Source organism: Lathamus discolor, chromosome Z (genome assembly GCF_037157495.1).
Source record: "Lathamus discolor isolate bLatDis1 chromosome Z, bLatDis1.hap1, whole genome shotgun sequence".
NCBI classification, from domain to species: Eukaryota; Metazoa; Chordata; class Aves; order Psittaciformes; family Psittacidae; genus Lathamus; species Lathamus discolor.
Window position 1 is genome coordinate 53,272,161 of NC_088909.1, and position 19,448 is coordinate 53,291,608.

Consider the following 19,448-nt stretch of genomic DNA (forward strand, 5'->3'; position numbering starts at 1 on the left):
TAACTGTAGCAGTTGCAGTGGGAACAAAACATTAGGCCAAATTCTGACCTCAGAGTATAAATCGAGAATCATTTCACTTTTTTCTTTTTTTTTAATGGCATTACTTTGGATTCATCCTGCTGTAACTGAGATCAGGATCTGTTCTGTTGTATTAGGTTTGGTTTTTTTCTCTGAGATCAGATTTCTATCTTCTCTGTTTTTTTTTTTTGTTTTGTCTAATTTTGAACACAAAGAGCAGTAGAGTGTATGTTTAAACTAGTGCTGCAGCAGCCTCCATATGCTAATCCATACCTTGAGGATGACCAGGCTTTCAGCCTCCTCTGCACTCCAGGGGCAGGCTGGCTGGCAGGCTCTCCAGTTGCTTTCAGTGGCACAAGGAGGCACTTTTTAACTATTTAGAATTCTGTGTCAGTTTGTAAACCAGTTTTGCAGGAAAGGAAGAGAAGTCAGAGAGCCATTACGGATTCTGCTGTACCTAGTTAATAATATTGTGATAGCAGCAGTGTTCCACTGTTTATTTGAGAGTAAATGAAACAGTGATAGCTTTGAAAAATTGGGGAAGTTCCACAGTGGCAAGTGAAACTACACAGCCTGTCTGAAAACTTAATGCATGTGAGGGGCAGGGGGGACACTGCAAGTTAATTATGTACCCTAAGCGGCTCTGCACCAGCTATTATTTTTTTTTCCTGTGCGTTATTTACATCTCCTCAGATTGACTGCCTAACACATCTAAAAAGCTGTCAGATGAAAGTCCTCACACGCAGCAGAAACAGTGCTCTGTGGCCTTTCACTTACTGCCTGTAACTGTTAAGTGGGAACATGGGCTGCAGAGAAGTTAAAAGGATTCTTCAGATTGGCTTATTCAGCATGTTTTAGTTAGTTAATACAGAAGCATGAGTTTCTTCATTACAGTAACATTCTTTGGTCATAATCGGGTCAGCCCGTGGAAGATGAAAGCAATTTTTCTTCATTTTGGGACATACCTGTTCTGGATCAGAACATACAGCACCTTAAAGAATTTTTATGTCTGTTCAATGAACCAGTTTGCAGTGACAAATGCTAGCTATTGCCCTTCCCCTTTATTAAGGCTTAATATTTTAAAATTCTAGTTTGGGTAGCTTTTACAAAAATGTAAAGCAGGCTGCTGCTGTAATCATTCCTGAATTTGCCCATGCTCTGGTAGCAGAAATGTGATCCCCATAGTTAATAAGCAACTAACTAGGGGTTCTGTTATGTTTTTTGATTGATAGTATTTATTTTACCCTTGGAAATAACAACAATCTTTTATTATAACCCAGGTGTTCAGCTAATTGAGCAGCTTTTTGATTCAAGTATTGACAAGACAGCTGTACGTATTATCATTTCCGTAGTTGAGCGATGTTTCAGTTCATGCTTGAGCATTCAGGCCTCCTCCTCTGGGACCTTTGATATTAGCTCTAGGATTAAGATGAATGGATGTGACAACACAAAGCAAACATTTCTTAAGGAAATAAAGGGCTTGTGTTTTGATAGATGCGACCATTTCGCTTGTTCCTGGTTAATATATAAAGAGTAAGAAGAGCTGCACTGCATCTTAAAGCTGCTTGAAATTACATCAAAAGGATTTGCCTCTGATGAACCCAGTACAGGCCAAAAAACCCTAAGGCACTTTCCCACATTATGTGCTCCTCAGCAGTGGCAGATCTCGAGGCAGTTCAGGGATACACTGAGCAGGATACTTCTGCATGCTAATGTGCCATGTTACTCCCATGGTAACAAACACAGCAGTGCTCACATCTGCAGTGCATATACCCTGGTACCTCCTTGGCTAAGGAGTCAAAAATAAGGTGCAAGTTTCTGTTGATGGGACCCAGACTGACACAGCCACAGCTGATAATATATGTGATCTATAATCAAAAATCTGCTTTCAGTATGGAAATTGTCACTGTATGTCTTCATGTCCTCCCTCAGTGAAACTGGGCAATTTGTCCATTATCTCACATTCTTATGAGTGCTGAGCAGTATTTAATTTAACGAGACTAAAATTTGAAAACCAGAAAGCTTGCAAGAGTATTAAATCTACTATCTCCAGCTTCTTTCCGCAAGTAATAAATGTTTTTGTTGTTGAGCATGAGTTGGGCCTTCAGAGAGTATGGGACTGGCTAGCTGTGATGTTTGATTTTTATTTTAAAAGAAGCAATAACTAACAGGTAGTTCAGATCTGACTAAAACATGAACTATAAGAAGTCAGGAGGATGTTCAGCAAAGAAAAATAACAGTACAGTTTTGACAGTGGCACTAAAGTCATCATGTCTGAGGAACAATCATAAAAGAAGATGAACTCTTCGGCTTTTTGGAACAGCTCAGTACACAATGCCATGCAATTCATCAGTCTTTAATGAAGAGCAGTTTTGAAGGAATTATTAGTGCCACACTGTGGATGCCTGACTGTTTACTTGCAAGTATTGCTTCAGCTGCTGCTTTGGAGTCTCTGGCTGTGAAGTGGTTTAACTTTTAAGGTATTTTGGATGAGCTATCCCTGGGTCATCTCAAGAGTTTTTTTATTAAAAGAGCAGCCAGATTGGTACACACAACTGGGAGGAAAGTGAAAGCAAAGGGGTGTGTCCTTCAAACAAGTTATTTCAAATTCATCATTAAATTTGACGCTATGAAATGCTGCTGTTGAATGAGGTGAGCAGGAGAGTGTCACTTCTAGGATGAGCTCTGTGTCTATCAGTATGCAAAACAGCCATATTGGGTTGTAAAACCATTGAAGTTAATGGAACATTGTGCACTGCAGTGAAAATCACATTTCTGAATGTTACAGTACTGGATGTTTCTCCATTAAATTATTCACAGAAAAAGGACCAGTACCTCTCAGTCTTGATCCACTAAAGTTGCTTAAGTATTTGGTTATCTTTGATGCTAGTGGTCAGATAAATGTGTGCATTAAGTAACCTTCTAGATTGGAAAGGAGGCCTAGGAAGTCATAACCTGATTTGCATTTCCAATTCACACTTTGCTCCAAAGCCGTTGTCTTGGGAGGATGACAGGATGGTTATGACAATCCAACCTTCTCTATTCACAGGTGTTCCATTTCCAAAGAACTTCCTTCAGATCTGCAAGAAGATACTCTGCCGACTTTTTCGGGTGTTTGTTCATGTCTACATCCATCACTTCGACCGTATCATTGTAATGGGGGCTGAGGCTCACGTCAATACTTGCTACAAGCATTTTTATTATTTTGTGACAGAGTTCAACCTCATTGACCGCAAAGAACTAGAGCCTTTGGTAAGTGTGGGGCTGGGGGGAAAGCTCCAGGAAGTTTTTCTTCTCCTTTCACTGAGCCTTTCCCAATGCTTGTTGCAGTGGGTTTCCTCTGGGGGTAACATCCATGGTTGAACACAGGCAGTTAAAAGGGATAAATGCTTGCATCTATCCGTAAACCCATTCCGTCTGCTGCAGTATTTGTGTGATGCTTAGTAGGCTCAGTAGAAAGAGAAAAGTGCAGTGTATTTTGTAGGGAAAAATATAAGGTGGGAAATACTGCCATTTGAAAATAGAAGTTTATTTGTCTTCTGCTTCTTCCTGTATTACATATTTTATATATAATTTTATTCTGTCTTTTTTCATTGGTCAGTAACAGCATGATACTTACACCCTCGAATCACTCAAACGCATTTGAAGGGAAGAGTGGTCTGTGTAAAGGTGAATTGTTCATGTGTTTTTTAAATCTTTAAGCAGGTGTTTGTGAAGGTATTGAGTATGTTACATCCAGAGCACACTCTGGATCTAAGTGAGACAGGTGAAGTGAGACAGAGGTTCAGACAATTAGCAGCGTAACAAAACCAGACATTTCCTTTTGGACTGAAATAGATCAAAGTTAAATTCATTGTTTCCAGAAATAAGACTCCAGAAATGGAAATGCTTTCACTGTTGCTTTCAAATGCAAATAAAATAAAAGTGTAAGCAGGGAAGGAGAAGTAAGGTGCAATTCAGGAAGCAGTTTACGTGCAAATCCTCACTGGCATCAATTAGCCAACTTTAAAAGTGATCAGGGCAATGTTTCTCCAAGTGTCAGAGTTTGGAAATACGGTATCATACAGCTATTGATGAAGTGCTCGAAACAGTGGGATTAATTTTTTTTTCTCCACAGAATCATACAATGGCTGAGGTTGGATGACAGCTATGGATATCATGTAGTCCAAATCCTTGCTCAGAATTTAGAAATGGCTGACCAGGACCATGTCAAGTTTTCAGTTGTTCCACATAAAGGCACGTTGCAAGGAGGTGTATTTCATAGTTGGTATGAAACACTTCTGAAAGTGTGGCAAAGTGATTTTTGCCTGGGTTTCCACAGGAATTGGATCTGTTGCAGGTGTGGTACATGCATATGCTTATGTGGATTGAAGACTGAAAAGTCAGACAAAATGGGAGGTCTTGTTTTCAGCAGTTCACAAGGCCTGCTGAAAGACACTGCATATGGCATGTATCAATAACTTGCAATATACCTATGGTTTCTTTCTACATAGAAGAGCTTAATATGTCATCTGAATGTGTCCTAAGGGACAGAAGGGAGGCCTGCGAAAGAGAACTTCCCTGCCAGCCTAGTGATTCTGGATTAGCTGTAGCTGTTAAGTGCTGAGATGTGTCAGAAGCAAGATCCAAGGCAGGATATTACAGAGGTAGGAACAGAGGCAATCTTAAGGTATTACAAGTTCCTTGCTTACATTGGAATAGAGAGAGCGTACAAATGATTTAATACGGCTCTTTTGGCTTCGAATATTCCTGCACTAAGTGGACAAAGGGTTTGGGCTGGTGGTGCAGGAGGTGGCCCAAGCCCAGCAGCAGAGCAAGCTGCTAATGTGTTACAACTGGTGTGTGCATTCCCTTCCTTCACAACATTATCTTTAGGACCATCATATGGTGCAGTATTATTAACTTTGCTGGGATTCAGAGTATCCCAGAAAAATGTTTCATCTGCACTGGGAAAACACCATGTCAGCAAACTGTCAAAGCTCCACCTGCTTCCATCTTCCTGTCCTTGGCTTCTATGGGTGTCAGCAGCGTGGAAGTGCAGAAATAACACATCTGTATTTTTGTCTTCAGCTGGGCAGAGAGAAGGGAGGGAGTTTTAAAACGAAAGCATACATTACAAACACTCCTGAATTTTAATGCAGTCATTGAGTACAACCTGTGCCCTGCCAGGTTCACCATAGCAGGAAATGAGTCCACATTATCTCCCTTAATTAGAAAATGGGCCAAGAGCTGATTAAATAAACTGCCACATGCTTTATTTAACAGGGAGGAGACTGATTTATCAACATAACTTCAAGAAGGGGGAATGACTGGGGAAGCAGGCAGTAGATGAATAGTAATATTAGGCTGCAGGACTTTGCTCTTTAGATTTTATCAGCCTTTTGCAACCCAGTGCAGCAGTTATAAAATAAAATGAAGCAAATGAGTCAAATGGGGTTCCCCTCCCATTCAGGAGTTACATAAGTTACCCTTTCTGCAATCAAAGAGGGGGATATAGTTCAAAATGCTGCATCCCCATCACTGTGCTAATTTGACAGATCCCCAAGTTTTTGTAGACCTGTTTTGTGTGGGGACAAGAAAGGAGGCTGGCACAGTCACTGACCCCACAGGTGGTCCTGAGGAAGAAAATGTATGTCCAATTGGTTAATCTGGGGGAAAAGAAGTCTGAGTGCATATCTGTCCTTTCCTGAAGCTAACTGGCAGAAAAGGCAGCCCACACCATGGGAGTTCTCAGGAGACCCTTAAGGCCTGCCTCCATGGGGAAGCTATCAGGGAATAAACTAAGATTTGAATTTTAACATGTAGCATCTGCTTTGTGGTGGCTCCCTGCGTGACTGGCTTTATTTTCCACTGGCACATTAATTCACATCTGAGCCTCTTCCCACGACCAAAACTGTCTAGCGGTGTGGTGCCTATTACCTCCATCCCACCCACCCTCACCCTGTGTAGGTGTCTGTTTGTATAGGGTGCTTTAAACACTTCAACTTAACATGCCTTTTAGTGAGAATCTTAATGCAGCTGCCTCAGTACGGTAGCTTACTGTTCAGATGGCAGCGAGTAATGCTTCTCTACTTCCTTCCTATGATCCCCTTTCTCTAGCAGCGTATTTCATAGTATGTAGGACTGAAGAAATATGAGTACTCTGTGTCAGGAGCAACATCTCGGTTCAGATGTTTTAGTTCTGGAAAACTCGGTTCAGGAAATTTTAGTCAGTTTATTGCCAGTTAACAAAGCTTTTCATTACAGATCTGGATATTGAGGAAAAAAAAAACCCACAATTAAACAAAACACTTGTTGAAGAAACAGCTTTCTTTCTCAGGCTCTAATTCAGTAAAAAATTTCTCTTCCTCACTTTGGTTTTGATACACATTGCACTCACATACTCCTGTCATGAAACCTGAGGATCAGTACAGCTGCAGCAATATCACTTCTAGAAAGGGCAGGGAAATTAATAACTGGAAGCTTCTGAAAAGTGATAAAGTTAATGCCAGAGAGGCATTAAACTACAAAGTGGTTTGTTTGGGTCCTTTTTGCCCAGCAGAACTTGCCTGTCAGACAGAGGGACAGAGGCAAAGAATCCAGAGCTATAGCTCTCCTTCAGTCATGTCTTCTGATTTAGAGGCCTTAGAGATTTGTTACTCAATCTCAGTGCATTTTGCCAGATAGCAGTTGGTGATGCAGCCAAGTCTGCTCCCAGCTTCTCAGCATTGGTCTGTGTGCATCAGAGTATCTTGTTATGATTTCTACATCTCTGCATTTTAGTTTGACTGATATTCCACTGTGCCTTGTGTTTGTCAGAGTTAAGTAAAAGAAACACCAACCACCTAAAAATGTGGTGAGATTTCAGTGTTAAATTTAGAGATCTGATCATGATGTAATTCACTTAAAGGAACAAAGTTCCGAGGGTTTTTTTATGTTCTTTTTTAAACCTGTGGGAGGTGTTGACCTAGCTTTTTTTCTCACTACTGAGCATTAGTATCATAACCTTAAATTGTATCTCTGAAGAGGAGAGATATAAAATTTGGTCTTTTTTGCTATGCTTCTTAGACCATGGGACTGGTTTTGAGGAACCTTGTCTACTGGGTGCTGATGGGGTCCATCTGTCAGGGAAGGGGAAGAGCATCTTTGCTCAAAGTCTTGCCAAGCTGGTGAAGAAGCCTTTAAACTAAACTTGCTGGTGAGGGGAATCTCAGTCTATCCCATAACAACCAGTTTGGTGCTAGTGCCAGCAAGAGATGCCTAGAGCCTGGAGAGGGATCGCAGGTCAGCAGGAGAGCACCTTAAAAACAGCACAAGGAAATACCAGCCTCTCCAGCCAGTAAATCAGCTTCATCAGAGGCCCAGCTTACAAGCCTTTATGCAAATGCATGTAGCATGGTGAATATACAAGAGGAGTTAGAGATGTGTGTGTGCATGCAGTATTCCTGCAATAATGACTTACTGGCATTACAGATATGTGGTGAGATGGCTCCTAAGACTGGAGTGTTGGAATGGGAGGATGCAGGCTCTTCAGGGAGAATTGGCTGGGGAGACAAGGACAGGGTGTCACCTTCTCCATCAGTGACCAGCACAGGGCTCTGCCTGGGCATGGATGAGGAGCTGACCAAGAGCTTATGGGGCAGGATTAAAGAGAGGGCAGGGACAGGGGACATGACAGTGGGAGTCTGCTACAGGCTGCCCAACCAGGAAAATCAAGAGAAAGAGGCCCTCTACAGACAGGAGCAGCTTCATGTTCACAAGCCCTCATCCTCATGGAGGTCTTTAAACACCCTGATATCTGTTGAAAGGACAACACAGCAGGGCACAAGCAATCCAGTAGGCTCCTGGAATGCATTGGTGATAAATTCGTTGATGATAAATTCCTTCTTGAGTGATAGAGGAGCTAACAAGGAGAGGTGCAGTGCAGGACCTTGCTTTCACCAACGAGGGCCTTGTTGGTGAAAGCAAGAAGCCCTTGTGGGGAATGTGAAGCTCAAGGGCGCCCTTGGCTGTGGTGACCACAAAATGGTGTAATTTGAGATCCTTAAGGCAGCGAGCAGTTTATGCAGGAAGCTCACTACCCTGAACTTCAGCAGAGCAGACTGTGGCCTCTTGAGGAATCTCCTTGGTGGAGTGCCATGGGAAAAAGCCCTGGAGGGAAGAGGAGCCCAAGGAAACTGGTTAATATTCAAGGATCACATCCTCCAAGCTCAGGAGCGATACATACTGACAGAGAGGAGGTCGGGCAGGAACACCGGGAGGCCTGCGTGGATGAAGATAAGCTCCTGGATAAACACCACCAGAAAAAGGAGACCTATGGAGGGTGGAAGCAAGGGCAGGTATCCTGGGAGGAGTGGAAATTGTCAGAGCAGCCAAGGATCAGGTTAGGAAAGCTAAAGCCTTGATGGAATTAAATCTGGCCAGGGACATCAAGGGCAACAAGAAAAACTTCTATAGGTGCATCGGTGACAAAAGGAAGACAAGGGAAAATGTGGGCCCTCTCCAGAAGGAAATGGGAAACCTGATCACCTATGACATGGAGAAGTATGAGGTACTCAGTGACTTCTTTGCCTCGGTCTTCACTGCAAGAGCTGCAGCCACACTGCCGAAGTCACAGGAGGTAAAGGCAGGGACTAGGAGAATGAAGAACTGCCCACTGTAGGAGACGATCAGGTTTGCAGCCCAGAAAGCCAACTGTATCCTGGGCTGCATCAAAAAGAGTGTGACCAGCAGGTCAAGGGAGGTAATCCTGCCCCTCTACTCTGCTCTTGTGAAACCCCACCTGCACTACTGCATTCAGCTCTGGGACCCCCAGCATAAGAGGTACGTGGACCTGTTGGAGCGAGTCCAGAGGAGGCCACAAACATGATCCAAGGGCTGGAGCCTGACGACAGGCTGAGAGAGTTGAGGCTGTTCAGCCTGGAGAAGGCTCAGGGGAGACCTTAGAGCAGCCTTTTGGTACCTAATGGGGGCCTAGAGGAAATCTGGAGAGGGACTTTTTGCAAGGTCATTAGGGATAGGACAAGGGAAATGGCTTTAAGCTGTCAGAGGGTAAATTCAGATTTAGATATAAGGAAGGCATTCTTCACTATGAGAGTGGTGAGGAAGTAGATGATCTTTAATGTTCCTTACAACACAAACCGTTCTGTGATTCTAGATATCTCTGCAAGTTCACAGAGGCCCTGAAAATTTATGCACACTTATATATTCAATATGTACCCTGAAACTCGTGATCTAATAAAAAATCTAGGTGGCAAACCCAAGTATATTTCAAGTCTCCATGACCACACGGTTACAGAAATGTGGGCAGGTCATGTATTTATACTGTACCAATGGGCAGTGGGAAGTTATGCACAAGGAGGACCCTGCCAAATAGGAAGAAATTATTCGCGTGGTTTGAGTGTATCTGCTTCTCTCAAAGATACTAGGATTCATCAAATGCACGAATGTTTGCCAGAGATACCAGTATATACCAGTTTTGAACATGTGTTTTTGTTTTTTGTTTAACCAAGGTAGTGTCCTCTTACGGAGCAAAGATGAACTTTTGTGCTCTTACAGAAATACCAAAAATATATTGCAAACTAGTCAGATTCCCAACAGATCCTTACATAACTTTGTAACGTATAGTGGAATTTCCCTCAGAGGACAGAGTAAAAGACAGAAGAATGTGGCCATCTGCTTTACTCATTTTCTACTTTTTCTTTTTTTTTTTTTTTTTTGTAAGTTACATCCGGTTAAAATGTTGATCTCTTTCTCAGAAGTAATTTTTTATTAACATTTTATTTATGAGAACAGAAAGTAGCAATTACGCTTGAATGAAGTAAAGTAAAGGATATTACTTACAAGTGCTCTTCTGATAGCTGTTAAAATGCTGATTTCATTTAGATGCAGAGACAGTCAGCCACAGTAGCAAGTGGATAGCATTGGGGCTGGAAGTGGTGCAGTCAGTGGAGCTCAGTGTACAAAAATGGTGAAGCTGGTAATTGCCTCCATGAGGATGGAGTTCATCTGCAGGGTAAGCGAAGACAGTAAGATTTTCTTGCCTTATTCTCCTTAATTCTCAGTGTAAAAGCTTCCTTTGGCTTTACGGCATGGTTTGCTTCTGATAATATTTTCATCCAATATTTGGAGCTGTTTAAAAGCAACCATCTAAATGCAGGGGAAGCTCCTTGTCTCTGTAGAAAGCTGTCTTTCAGAATGAAATTTCTAGTGCTTGTCCAGGCAGCCTACTAAGTAAAGAGATGAGTGTCTAATACATTAACCTAATCCTTAAACTTTGTTCAGTTGTTTGGGTTTCTTTTTTTTTTTTTTCCTATCTTCTTCTTTTTTCCCCCTAGGAAGTGTTATTATATATTATTTGCTAAAACCTATTATGGTCTGGGTGACAGAAGATTTCAAAGATAAATGTGTTCAGGAAATTACACACTGGGGTTTGTGTAATGACCATAATTATACCTTCCTATATTCTATGATTCAGAGAATCATTGATGTCCTGATGACACTGACATGAATCTGAGGTACTTTCTTTTCAGTCAGTGGGGTTATTCCAGATCTTCACATAAAATTCAAAGAAAAAATTATCCCTGCAGTCTCAGGTGGTACGTTCATGTGCTGTGCATGTGGTACGTTCATGTGTTTTACACCAATATTGGTGTTACACAGGATGCTGCTTTGTGTGCTGCTGTAGGGTGCTGTGACCCCATGGTTGTATTAATTGACAGGATTGTAGGCAAGTTCAGCAGAACAACAAAAAAAAAGTACGTGGGGAAAGGGAAAGCTATCTTTGTACTTACAGCCAGAACGTCAGAAGTGCTGCCATATGCGTGGCATTGATTGTGAAAACACAGTGCTTCCATTTACAAGCTAGTATCTTACATAATCTATTTAAAAAAAAAAATCACTCAAGGCATAGTTCCACAATCATTTTAGGCCGTGATGAATGCAGTCTGAAACTGGAAGCGGCAATCCTGCCCTTCATTGCTGCTAACTTGATAGCCCTCTCAACTTCCTTCAGAACTAGCCTTTGTGTTATCAGATCCAGGAATGGATCAGCTGGGCACCAGTTCAGCCGAAACTGGTGGTTATCACAGAATTGTAGAATCACAGAATGGTTTGGGTTGGAATTGAAATTTAAAGGTCGTCTAGTCCAACCCCCCCACAATGGACATCTTCAACTTGATCAGGTCCAACCTGACCTTGAATGTTTCCAGAGATGGGCACCTACCACCTCAATGGGCAACCTGTGCCAGTGCTTCACTGCACTAACTGTATTTTTTTTTTCCTTATATCCATTTTCTTCAGTTTAAAACTCTTTTAGTTTAAAACCATTACCTCTCCTTATCAACAGCCCTGCTAAAAAGTCTGTCCTCATCTTACAAGCCCTCTTCAAGTATTGAAAGGCCACAGTACGTCACCCTTAGAGTGACTTAGAAGGGCCTTAGAATAACCCCAGAACCCTGGCAGAAGTAGACCTGCTCTGCTCATAGTTTCTCCTTTAGACAATGATGGTTGGCCACTTTGGGGACAAGACTATTGAGCCAGGTGAACCTTTTCTCTGATGGAGTACTGTTGTTCTCAGGCTTTCATGTTTTAGTCTGTTTTCCGAAGGGAAACAGCTCTGGCATTTCCAGAAATGAGCATGAGGAAACCAAATTCATAGGGAACTGAACAGGTATTGCTCACCTCATAAAGATTTGCATCCATTTGGTTGAGGAGCATGTCCTGCTTCAGGCTGAGGCTTCGAGCCTTGCTAGTGTCAGAGATGTGGAAACCCACGAAGGTGCTGCGAGCATCCCTGGGGATTTTTTGCCTTCCTCTGCAGCACTGAGCACAGCTTCAACAGGGCTTCTTTGGGCTGTTGTGGCCCAAAGGCAACTGCTTGTGCTCCACACGGGTGGCCCTCGTGCCCCGCATCTTGGGGGAGGAAGCTTTCTGGCCTCCCAGGGAAGGCCTCAGTTGTTGCTGCTTGTCCTGTGTAGCATTGAGCACATCCCCTTGTCAGGGCTCCCCTGTGGACTAGGTTCTTGCCTGCTGCTCTTGCACCTCCAAGGCACTCTTGTGCCCTGGCTCTCTTTGGCTTCATTGCCCAGTGAAAGCTCAGAGTGGGAGTGAGATCTGCTCTTCTCTTAGCTCCATCTCCCCAGGGGTTCTTGTGCACAGCAGCCTGTGCTTGGAAGGGCTCCAGCCTTGCTGCCTTGTCAGCAGCTGCCACTCTCCAGCTCTCCCTGCGTGCAACACCAGCGCCAGGCAGGCATGAGAGCACTTTTCATGCATCCCTGGCCAGGAAGCGCAGCAGATGAACAAGAGTTGGAAGTCAGTAGTGTGCTTATCATCGATAGGTGTCATGCTTCGGGAAATACGCCACACTACCGCACACCTTCTTCTTGCACATTTGTGTGTGGTCGGTGATGATGCTTATAAATAATAACATAAAACTTTCAAGTTGGATATGAGGAGGAAGTTCTTTACTGTCAGGGTGCTGAGCACTTGAACAGGTTGCCCAAGGAAGCTGTGTGTGCTCTAACCCATGGGGAGGCGTAACACCGGGTTGTACAGAACCTAGAGTGCCATCTTCTGGCGAGGTATAAGACCAGGGTGTACAGCGCCTTGGGCAGCACGCTTCTCATGTGAGGCATCCCTGACAATGGCACGGGGGTTGGAACTAGGTGCTCATGAGGTTCTCTCCAACCCTAACTATTTTATGATTCTAGGATCTAATGATTCTCAAATAACATAAAATATAAGAAACCAAACCAAAATCTAATGCAATAATAAAATCTTGTTTCCACGTGAAAGCTTTGTGATTTGTGTCCTTGAATGCGGTTTTGGAGCTGGAAACCCCTGACATTGCAGAGAAATCAGTCTCACTGTTATTCAGCTCAGGGGGAATGGAATGGGGTGGAATGAAACTGAGAGGCATGAAACACGTAATGGAATGGAATGGCATGGAAGAGAATGAAACGGACTTGACTAGACTAGACTAGAATAGGACTGGAAGATGTTAGGCTGTGTTACACCTGCAACTCTGCATGACAAGTTATGATCTAGGTTTAAGGCATCCACGCAGGAGAGCCGTTTTTTGCACTGCAGGTCCCAGACCCATCCAGGAGACAGAAAGGCACAGCTACAGCATGGCTCAGGCAGGGACTGAAGGCCACAGGCTGGGCTGAGCTATGTCCCCTGAGCCCTTGGCAGGAGGCATTGAGGTAGGGCTCCTAGAGGTGATGAGTCCAGCCACTGAGGACTTAGAACACCCCCAGAACCCTGGCAGAAGTAGACCGGCTCTGCTCATAGGCTCTCCTTTAGACACGTGGTTGCCCATTCTGGGGACAAGAGTACTGAGCCAGATGGACCTTCTCTCTGATGGAGTACTGTTGTTCTCAGGCTTTCGTGTTTCAGTCTGTTTTCCGAAGGAAAACAGCTCCGGCATTTCTAGAAATGAACATGAGGAAATAAAACCAAATTCATAGGGAACTGAACAGGTATTGCTGACACTGCTGAGAACAGGAGCACAGAATGACTTTCCTACTGACAATTTTCTGTGTCTTCAACTCATTGGAGTTTTTGGGGTGGTTCTGTAAGGTGCTCTGGATTAACTGCTCTGCTGTCTTGTGCTTTGACACAATTAGCTGTCTTTTGTGGGTGCATAAGTACAAGTGCCTGTTGCTGGTGAGGAGTATACCACAGAAGTCTTGTTTCAAAGTTTAGCCAGTGAATTAAAATTATAGCCTGTTGATTAAAAGGGGTTCTCCAAATTAATCCGTAATTCAGTTTGCAGTAAACAATACTACATTTGAACTTCAAAGAGATTATTGAAACAAGATTAAAAAGGCCAGAATAAAGGAAAGTTTAGACTAAGTTGTTGCTCTGTCCTAGTTCAGTATCTGTGGGGAGAGCTGGTTTGGTTACAGCAACAAGGAGAAAAAAACAGAGTAGAAAAGAGCAATTGTGATTGCAAAACCACAAAGAATTACAGGGGCATTCCAGGTCAGGTGTGATATAAAAAAAGGGTTTGAAACTATTTGCTTTATAATGGATATGTGTTTCTCCTACTCTACTCACATGGGAGCTTCCTGCACATGGGCTTGCCTGTGTTTAAATTCCAAAATGAGTCAGAGCCAAAATTGCTCCTTAGTAACCACGTGATGCCTTACTCTGGCTGTTCTAATAACTGGTAGATGATGTGAATCAGAGTTGCAGGTCATGCCCCATCAAGGAAAAACCACGTAGAATACTCTGTAAGTGGAATCAGAAAGTGGCAAAACCACTAAGAATTTAATCCGATATGATTTTCTATCTGTAATTTGTTTGGGTCTGTTTACACTGGTTCTTTTATTGATTAGCAAAACAGGTCCTTCCTGATGGTCTGTGCTCTGTGTGGAAAGCACATTTAACAGCAAGTTGAGACTGGAAAAAGCTTTTTCACCAGCATTGCAGTTTAGATATATCCTGTGCTTCTGTGAATGACATAGATCAGCTGCCCTTACTAGACTGAAACAAGGAAGCAATCCACTGACTGCTGTCAATCTTTGCAAATAACAAACTTCTTAAAAAGAAGAAAGCGAAACTTCCTATAGCTTGAAATTTTGGAAAACTGTTCAAAAAATAGCTATAATTTCCTTTCTGTAGCACTTAACAACTTAATCCAGTAGCCTAACTGGCATTAGAAGGCAACTGTGAAGACATTATTGAGAACAAGTTTCAGGAAAGCTATTTTACCTAACAAAAAATGCGTATTTTCCTAATTTGAACAGTACTTGTTGAGTGACTGTTGGCTTTCTTGAGCGTTGGGTTAGGCTGTTGTTAGTTTTTCTAAATCCACACAAACTGGAAAACTGAGAAACAGCAAATCAAATTTTTATGTTTGCCAAAGGAAAAAAATGAACTTGGCAGTTTTGTAAAAAAAAAAAAAAAAAAGAAGGAAAGATGTAATTATTGTCCCTTTAAATAGATCTGTTACTGTATAAAAACAGTTATGTAAAATACATACTATAAATAACAAAACTGTAGTTCATAATAGAGAACTAGCACGTCTCCTGATAAATTTTCTGCAAAATTGTATGCTATGGCGTTACTATGTGGTTATTCACTCTGCGTGACCTCAGTGCCAAGAGCAGCACATTTAAAGTCCATTTGGTAAGGTAAGATACAGAAGATAAAAACATGAAGAAAGTGGAAGTACCTCCTTGGAATACTCTGCCTTTAAGCAAGTTTGCCATCCAAATGCATGTTCTGTGTATCTACTTAGATATAACCCTACTGACAGGTGCATTTTGCAGTACAATTTCCTGATCCTCTTCCAACTTGCAGTTAGTTGATAAAGTGCCTTTGTCATCAGTGATAAGGGATTACGTTTGTAGACAGGAGTATTACCCTGCAAACTTCACTATGGCAATTCAAGAGTAATCAGTTGGGACTATTATCAGGCCATCCATAGCCTCAGAGTAATTACCATGAAGCCAAACGAATCATAGGAGAAATTCATTCGGTCCTGTGTATGATGACAATTGAGACTCACTCATGCGGAAAACATCCTGAAACCTAATGAAATACCCAAATGATCAATATGCCCACTAGATAGAAATTGCCAGTCTTTTGTTTTTTTCTGTCAGTATACGGAGACGGGGGTAACTAAAGAAGTCAAGGAAATTTTTTTAGGTAACTTTGGAGAAAGCAATTTCTAAGTGAAGATTCAGGGCTAGAAGAAAGGAGTTTTGCAAATGGCTTTGCTAGAAGAAAGGAGTTTTGCAAATGGCTTTGCTATTACGTGTCTGGCTTCAGCCTTCCTATCCTGGTCAATTAATTGTCTGAGTATAGATTAGAACACAGAACTTAAACCTCATGATCTGTGGTATTCCATAGTAAACAGCATCTTTTGTGACCAGGAGGCAAAGAGTTTTGTCCACATGATAATTATTTGTCAGCTGCTGAAATCTTTGTGAAGGAAAACAGCAAAAAGGTTGCAGAAGTCACAGCCATTTGTACTTTGAAGAACAGTATGTAAAATGTTCTTTTAATCCTTTTGCTTCTTTGTCTACTTATTCTGTGATTCTGATCTGAACAAAAAGGCTGTGAACTGGCTCCATACTGAGCCAGTATGAGCCTCTCTGCATATGTATGAGATTCCCCTTAGAATCATAGAATAGTTAGGGTTGGAAAGGACCTCAAGATCATCCAGTTCCAACCCCCCTGCCATGGACAGGGACACCTCACACTAAACCATCCCACACAAGGCTTCATCCAACCTGGCCTTGAACACCGCCAGGGATGGAGCACTCACAACCTCCCTGGGCAACCCATTCCAGTGCCTCACCACCTTAACAATAAAGAATTTCCTCCTTATATCCAATCTAAACTTCCCCTGTTTAAGTTTTAACCCGTTACCCCTTGTCCTGTCACTACAGTCCCTGACGAAGAGTCCATCCCCAGCATCCCTATAGGCCCCCTTCAGGTACTGGAAGGCTGCTATTAGGTCCCCACGCAGCCTTCTCTATTCCAGGCTGAACAGCCCCAACTTCGTCAGCCTGTCTTCATACGGGAGGTGCTCCAGTCCCTTCATCATCCTCGTGGCCCTCCTCTGGACTTGTTCCAGCAGTTCCATGTCTTTTTTATGTTGAGGACACCAGAATTGCACACAATACTCCAAGTGAGGTCTCACAAGAGCAGAGTAGAGGGGCAGGATCACCTCCTTCGACCTGTTGGTCACACTCCTTTTGATGCAGCCCAGGATACGGTTGGCTTTCTGGGCTGCGAGCGCACACTGAAGCCGGCCCATGTTCATTTTCTCATCGACCAGCACCCCCAAGTCCTTCCCTGCATGGCTGCTCTGAATCTCTTCTTTGCCCAGTCTGTAGCTGTGCCTGGGATTGCTCCGACCCAGGTGTAGGACCTTGCACTTGGCATGGTTGAACTTCATAAGGTTGGCATCAGCCCACCTCACAAGCTTGTCAAGGTCCCTCTGGATGGCATCCCTTCCCTCCAGCATATCAACAGGACCACACAGCTTGGTGTCATCAGCAAACTTGCTGAGGGCGCACTCAATCCCACTGTCTATGTCAGCGATGAAGATGTTAAACAAGACCAGTCCCAACACCGATCCCTGAGGGACACCACTCGTTACTGGTCTCCTTGCGCATAGCTTGCTTTTTTTGGTCTGTGAGAGTAGGGAGAAGAAAGGTGTATCCCAGTGATGCTTGCGTTTGCTCCAACAGAGCCTTCTAATCATAGAACAGCAGGATGGTTTGGGTTGGAAGGGACTGTAAACATCATCCAGTTCCAACCCCCCAGCCATGGGCAGGGACACCTTCCACTAGACCAGGTTGCTCCAAGCTCCATCCAACCTGGCCTTGAACACTGCCAGGGATGGGACAGCCACAGCTTCTCTGAGCAGCCTGTGCCAGTGCCTCAGCACCCTCATACTACAGAACTTTTTCCTAATGTCTAATTTAAATCCCACTTTTGACAGCTTAAAGCCATTCCCCCTTGTCCTATCCCTACATGCCCATGTAAAATGTCCCTCTCCAGATTTCCTGTAGATGCCTTTAGGCACTAGAAGCAGCTCTAAGGTTTCCCCTGAGCCTTTTCTTCTCCAGGCTGAACAATTCAGGAACACACTTGCTGGCTCATGTTGAACTTCTTGTCAGCCAACACCTCCCAAGTCCTCCTTCGCAGGGCTGCTCTCTGTATCAGGGTCTCTCCAGATCCCATCCCTTACCTCCAGCATTCACCACACCGACGGCTTGGTGTCATTGGCAAACTTGCTGATGGTGCACTCAATCAAGAACCACACAGATCAGAAGCATTATGCATTACCTTCCTGCCCAACATCATGTATTTATTCACAGGATTGTTAAATAGTTAAGTTCCTTAACCATAAGAATATGGTTAAGACTGAGCAATGTTGGGGTTTTTTTTGGGTTGCAGTGACTGAAGACATGAGTATGTGACCGGATACCTGTGAAAGGTTTTTTTCTTTAAGTTAGATGGGACAGGTGAATTAGGCATGGTATCCATTGCTGCTATCTCCTTTTTATCAGCTACTCAGTCAGGTTTTCCAAGGTGCTGGGCACCTCTGTGCAGTGTATCCCTGCCTGTCAAGAGCCAGTGTCTTTCCTCTAACCACTGCTCTGCTGAGACACTTGTATTCACATCTTCCACCCTCACCTTGTTTAAAACAGTTGGCAAAGGGCTAAAAAAGGCTGTTGTCAGATCATCCGTAGGCTTGCCAACTGGCGATAGCAGGAGGTGGTAAGCCCTATGCAGCTGTGGTTTGAGGAAGTGGGGGATGCGACATGGACACTGAATGAGGATTCAGATCTTGAAAACAGCCCTGGTTTTAGTGATCATTGCATTAATTAATTTATCTGGTGTTCTTACAGAATACTGTCATTTATGCTATTTACTCATGTCACTTCAGCCACTTTCCCGTCAGCTTTTGCACAAGACAGACTCCAGACCCCTTGCTTCTATTAGATACTGGTACAAAGGTGGTACGCGGTTTTTTATAACTTGTGTTTTCCAACTTCGTATTTGAGTCATGCAAGCATTGAAACACTATTTTCTTAGAAGAATGTGATTCTTTATTTGGGAACTCATTATTTGTCCTATTAAAAAGATTTCTTCATCTACTCATGCATGCTGTAAGATGTCTGATTTTTCCCATTCTTTTCCTGGAGAAAAGACAAGCTGAGGAGTGGAAATTGAAAGAGTTAGGTATAGATTCATGTGCTGAATATATCTGACACACATATTTAAACAGTAGGGAGGGGAGAGAACCGGATATCCATCAGAGATAAAGATCGATTGCCCTCTTAAGACTGTGTGTTGCTTTTCTCCCTCCTTCTGGGGAATTATGTTGGTTGGTACTCCCCAGAAAATACTGAGGAAGGAATCCTTCTGTGAAATCACAGATAATAACAAACCAGATGGATTTCTGGTGCTTGTTAGTGTTAACTCCAGCAAGTGAGGCAGTACTTTAAAGGACTTGACAAAGAATGACGAATGTTTCTCTTTAAGCTACTTAGAAGTCAGTCCTGTGTTAAATTCTTCTCAGTGGCTAGTCTTTGGCCATACTCAACACACAGATAAGATCGAGAATTTTTTTTTTGGTTTGTATTTTGGGTTTGAAAAACAGCATTTACTTCTGCCTTCCTTTTTTTAGTCAATTGTGTAATCAGAAATTGAAAGCAGGGGCAAGTCTGAATGCAGCAATACAGAATAATGCTGTGGAATTTCTTGTGATGTGTTTTCAAGAGGAAGCGCATCTGGTATCAAAAATTCTGGTGTGGAGAGTTTCTGTTAATGATGTTTTGTGTGTTTAGTCAGCACAGGAAGACTTTGAAAGTTTTGAGTATCTCTAAAAATGTTTGTCTGTGTCTCTGTGTCTGATTCTCTAACTTGTCTGTCTAACCTGTATATTATATTTAATATCCAGCTGCGGCTGGGTATAATAG

General features: G+C 42.9%; 1 protein-coding gene across 10 annotated transcripts in view; it reads left to right on the forward strand.

The window, feature by feature from the left end:
• Nucleotides 1-19,448, forward strand: part of MOB3B (MOB kinase activator 3B) — an 81,788-nt gene that overhangs the window by 52,583 nt on the left and 9,757 nt on the right. For 9 of the 10 annotated variants that reach the window (XR_010608711.1, XR_010608713.1, XR_010608709.1 and 6 more), the window contains 2 exons: nucleotides 3,068-3,270; nucleotides 9,883-10,012. Coding sequence is in view for 1 of the 10 variants with exons in the window: in XM_065662495.1 (XP_065518567.1) it covers nucleotides 3,068-3,270 (203 nt within the window). In the remaining 9 variants the exon portion in view is untranslated. The remainder of the gene's footprint in view (nucleotides 1-3,067; nucleotides 3,271-9,882; nucleotides 10,013-19,448) is intronic. The other variant, XM_065662495.1, reaches the window with a different exon arrangement.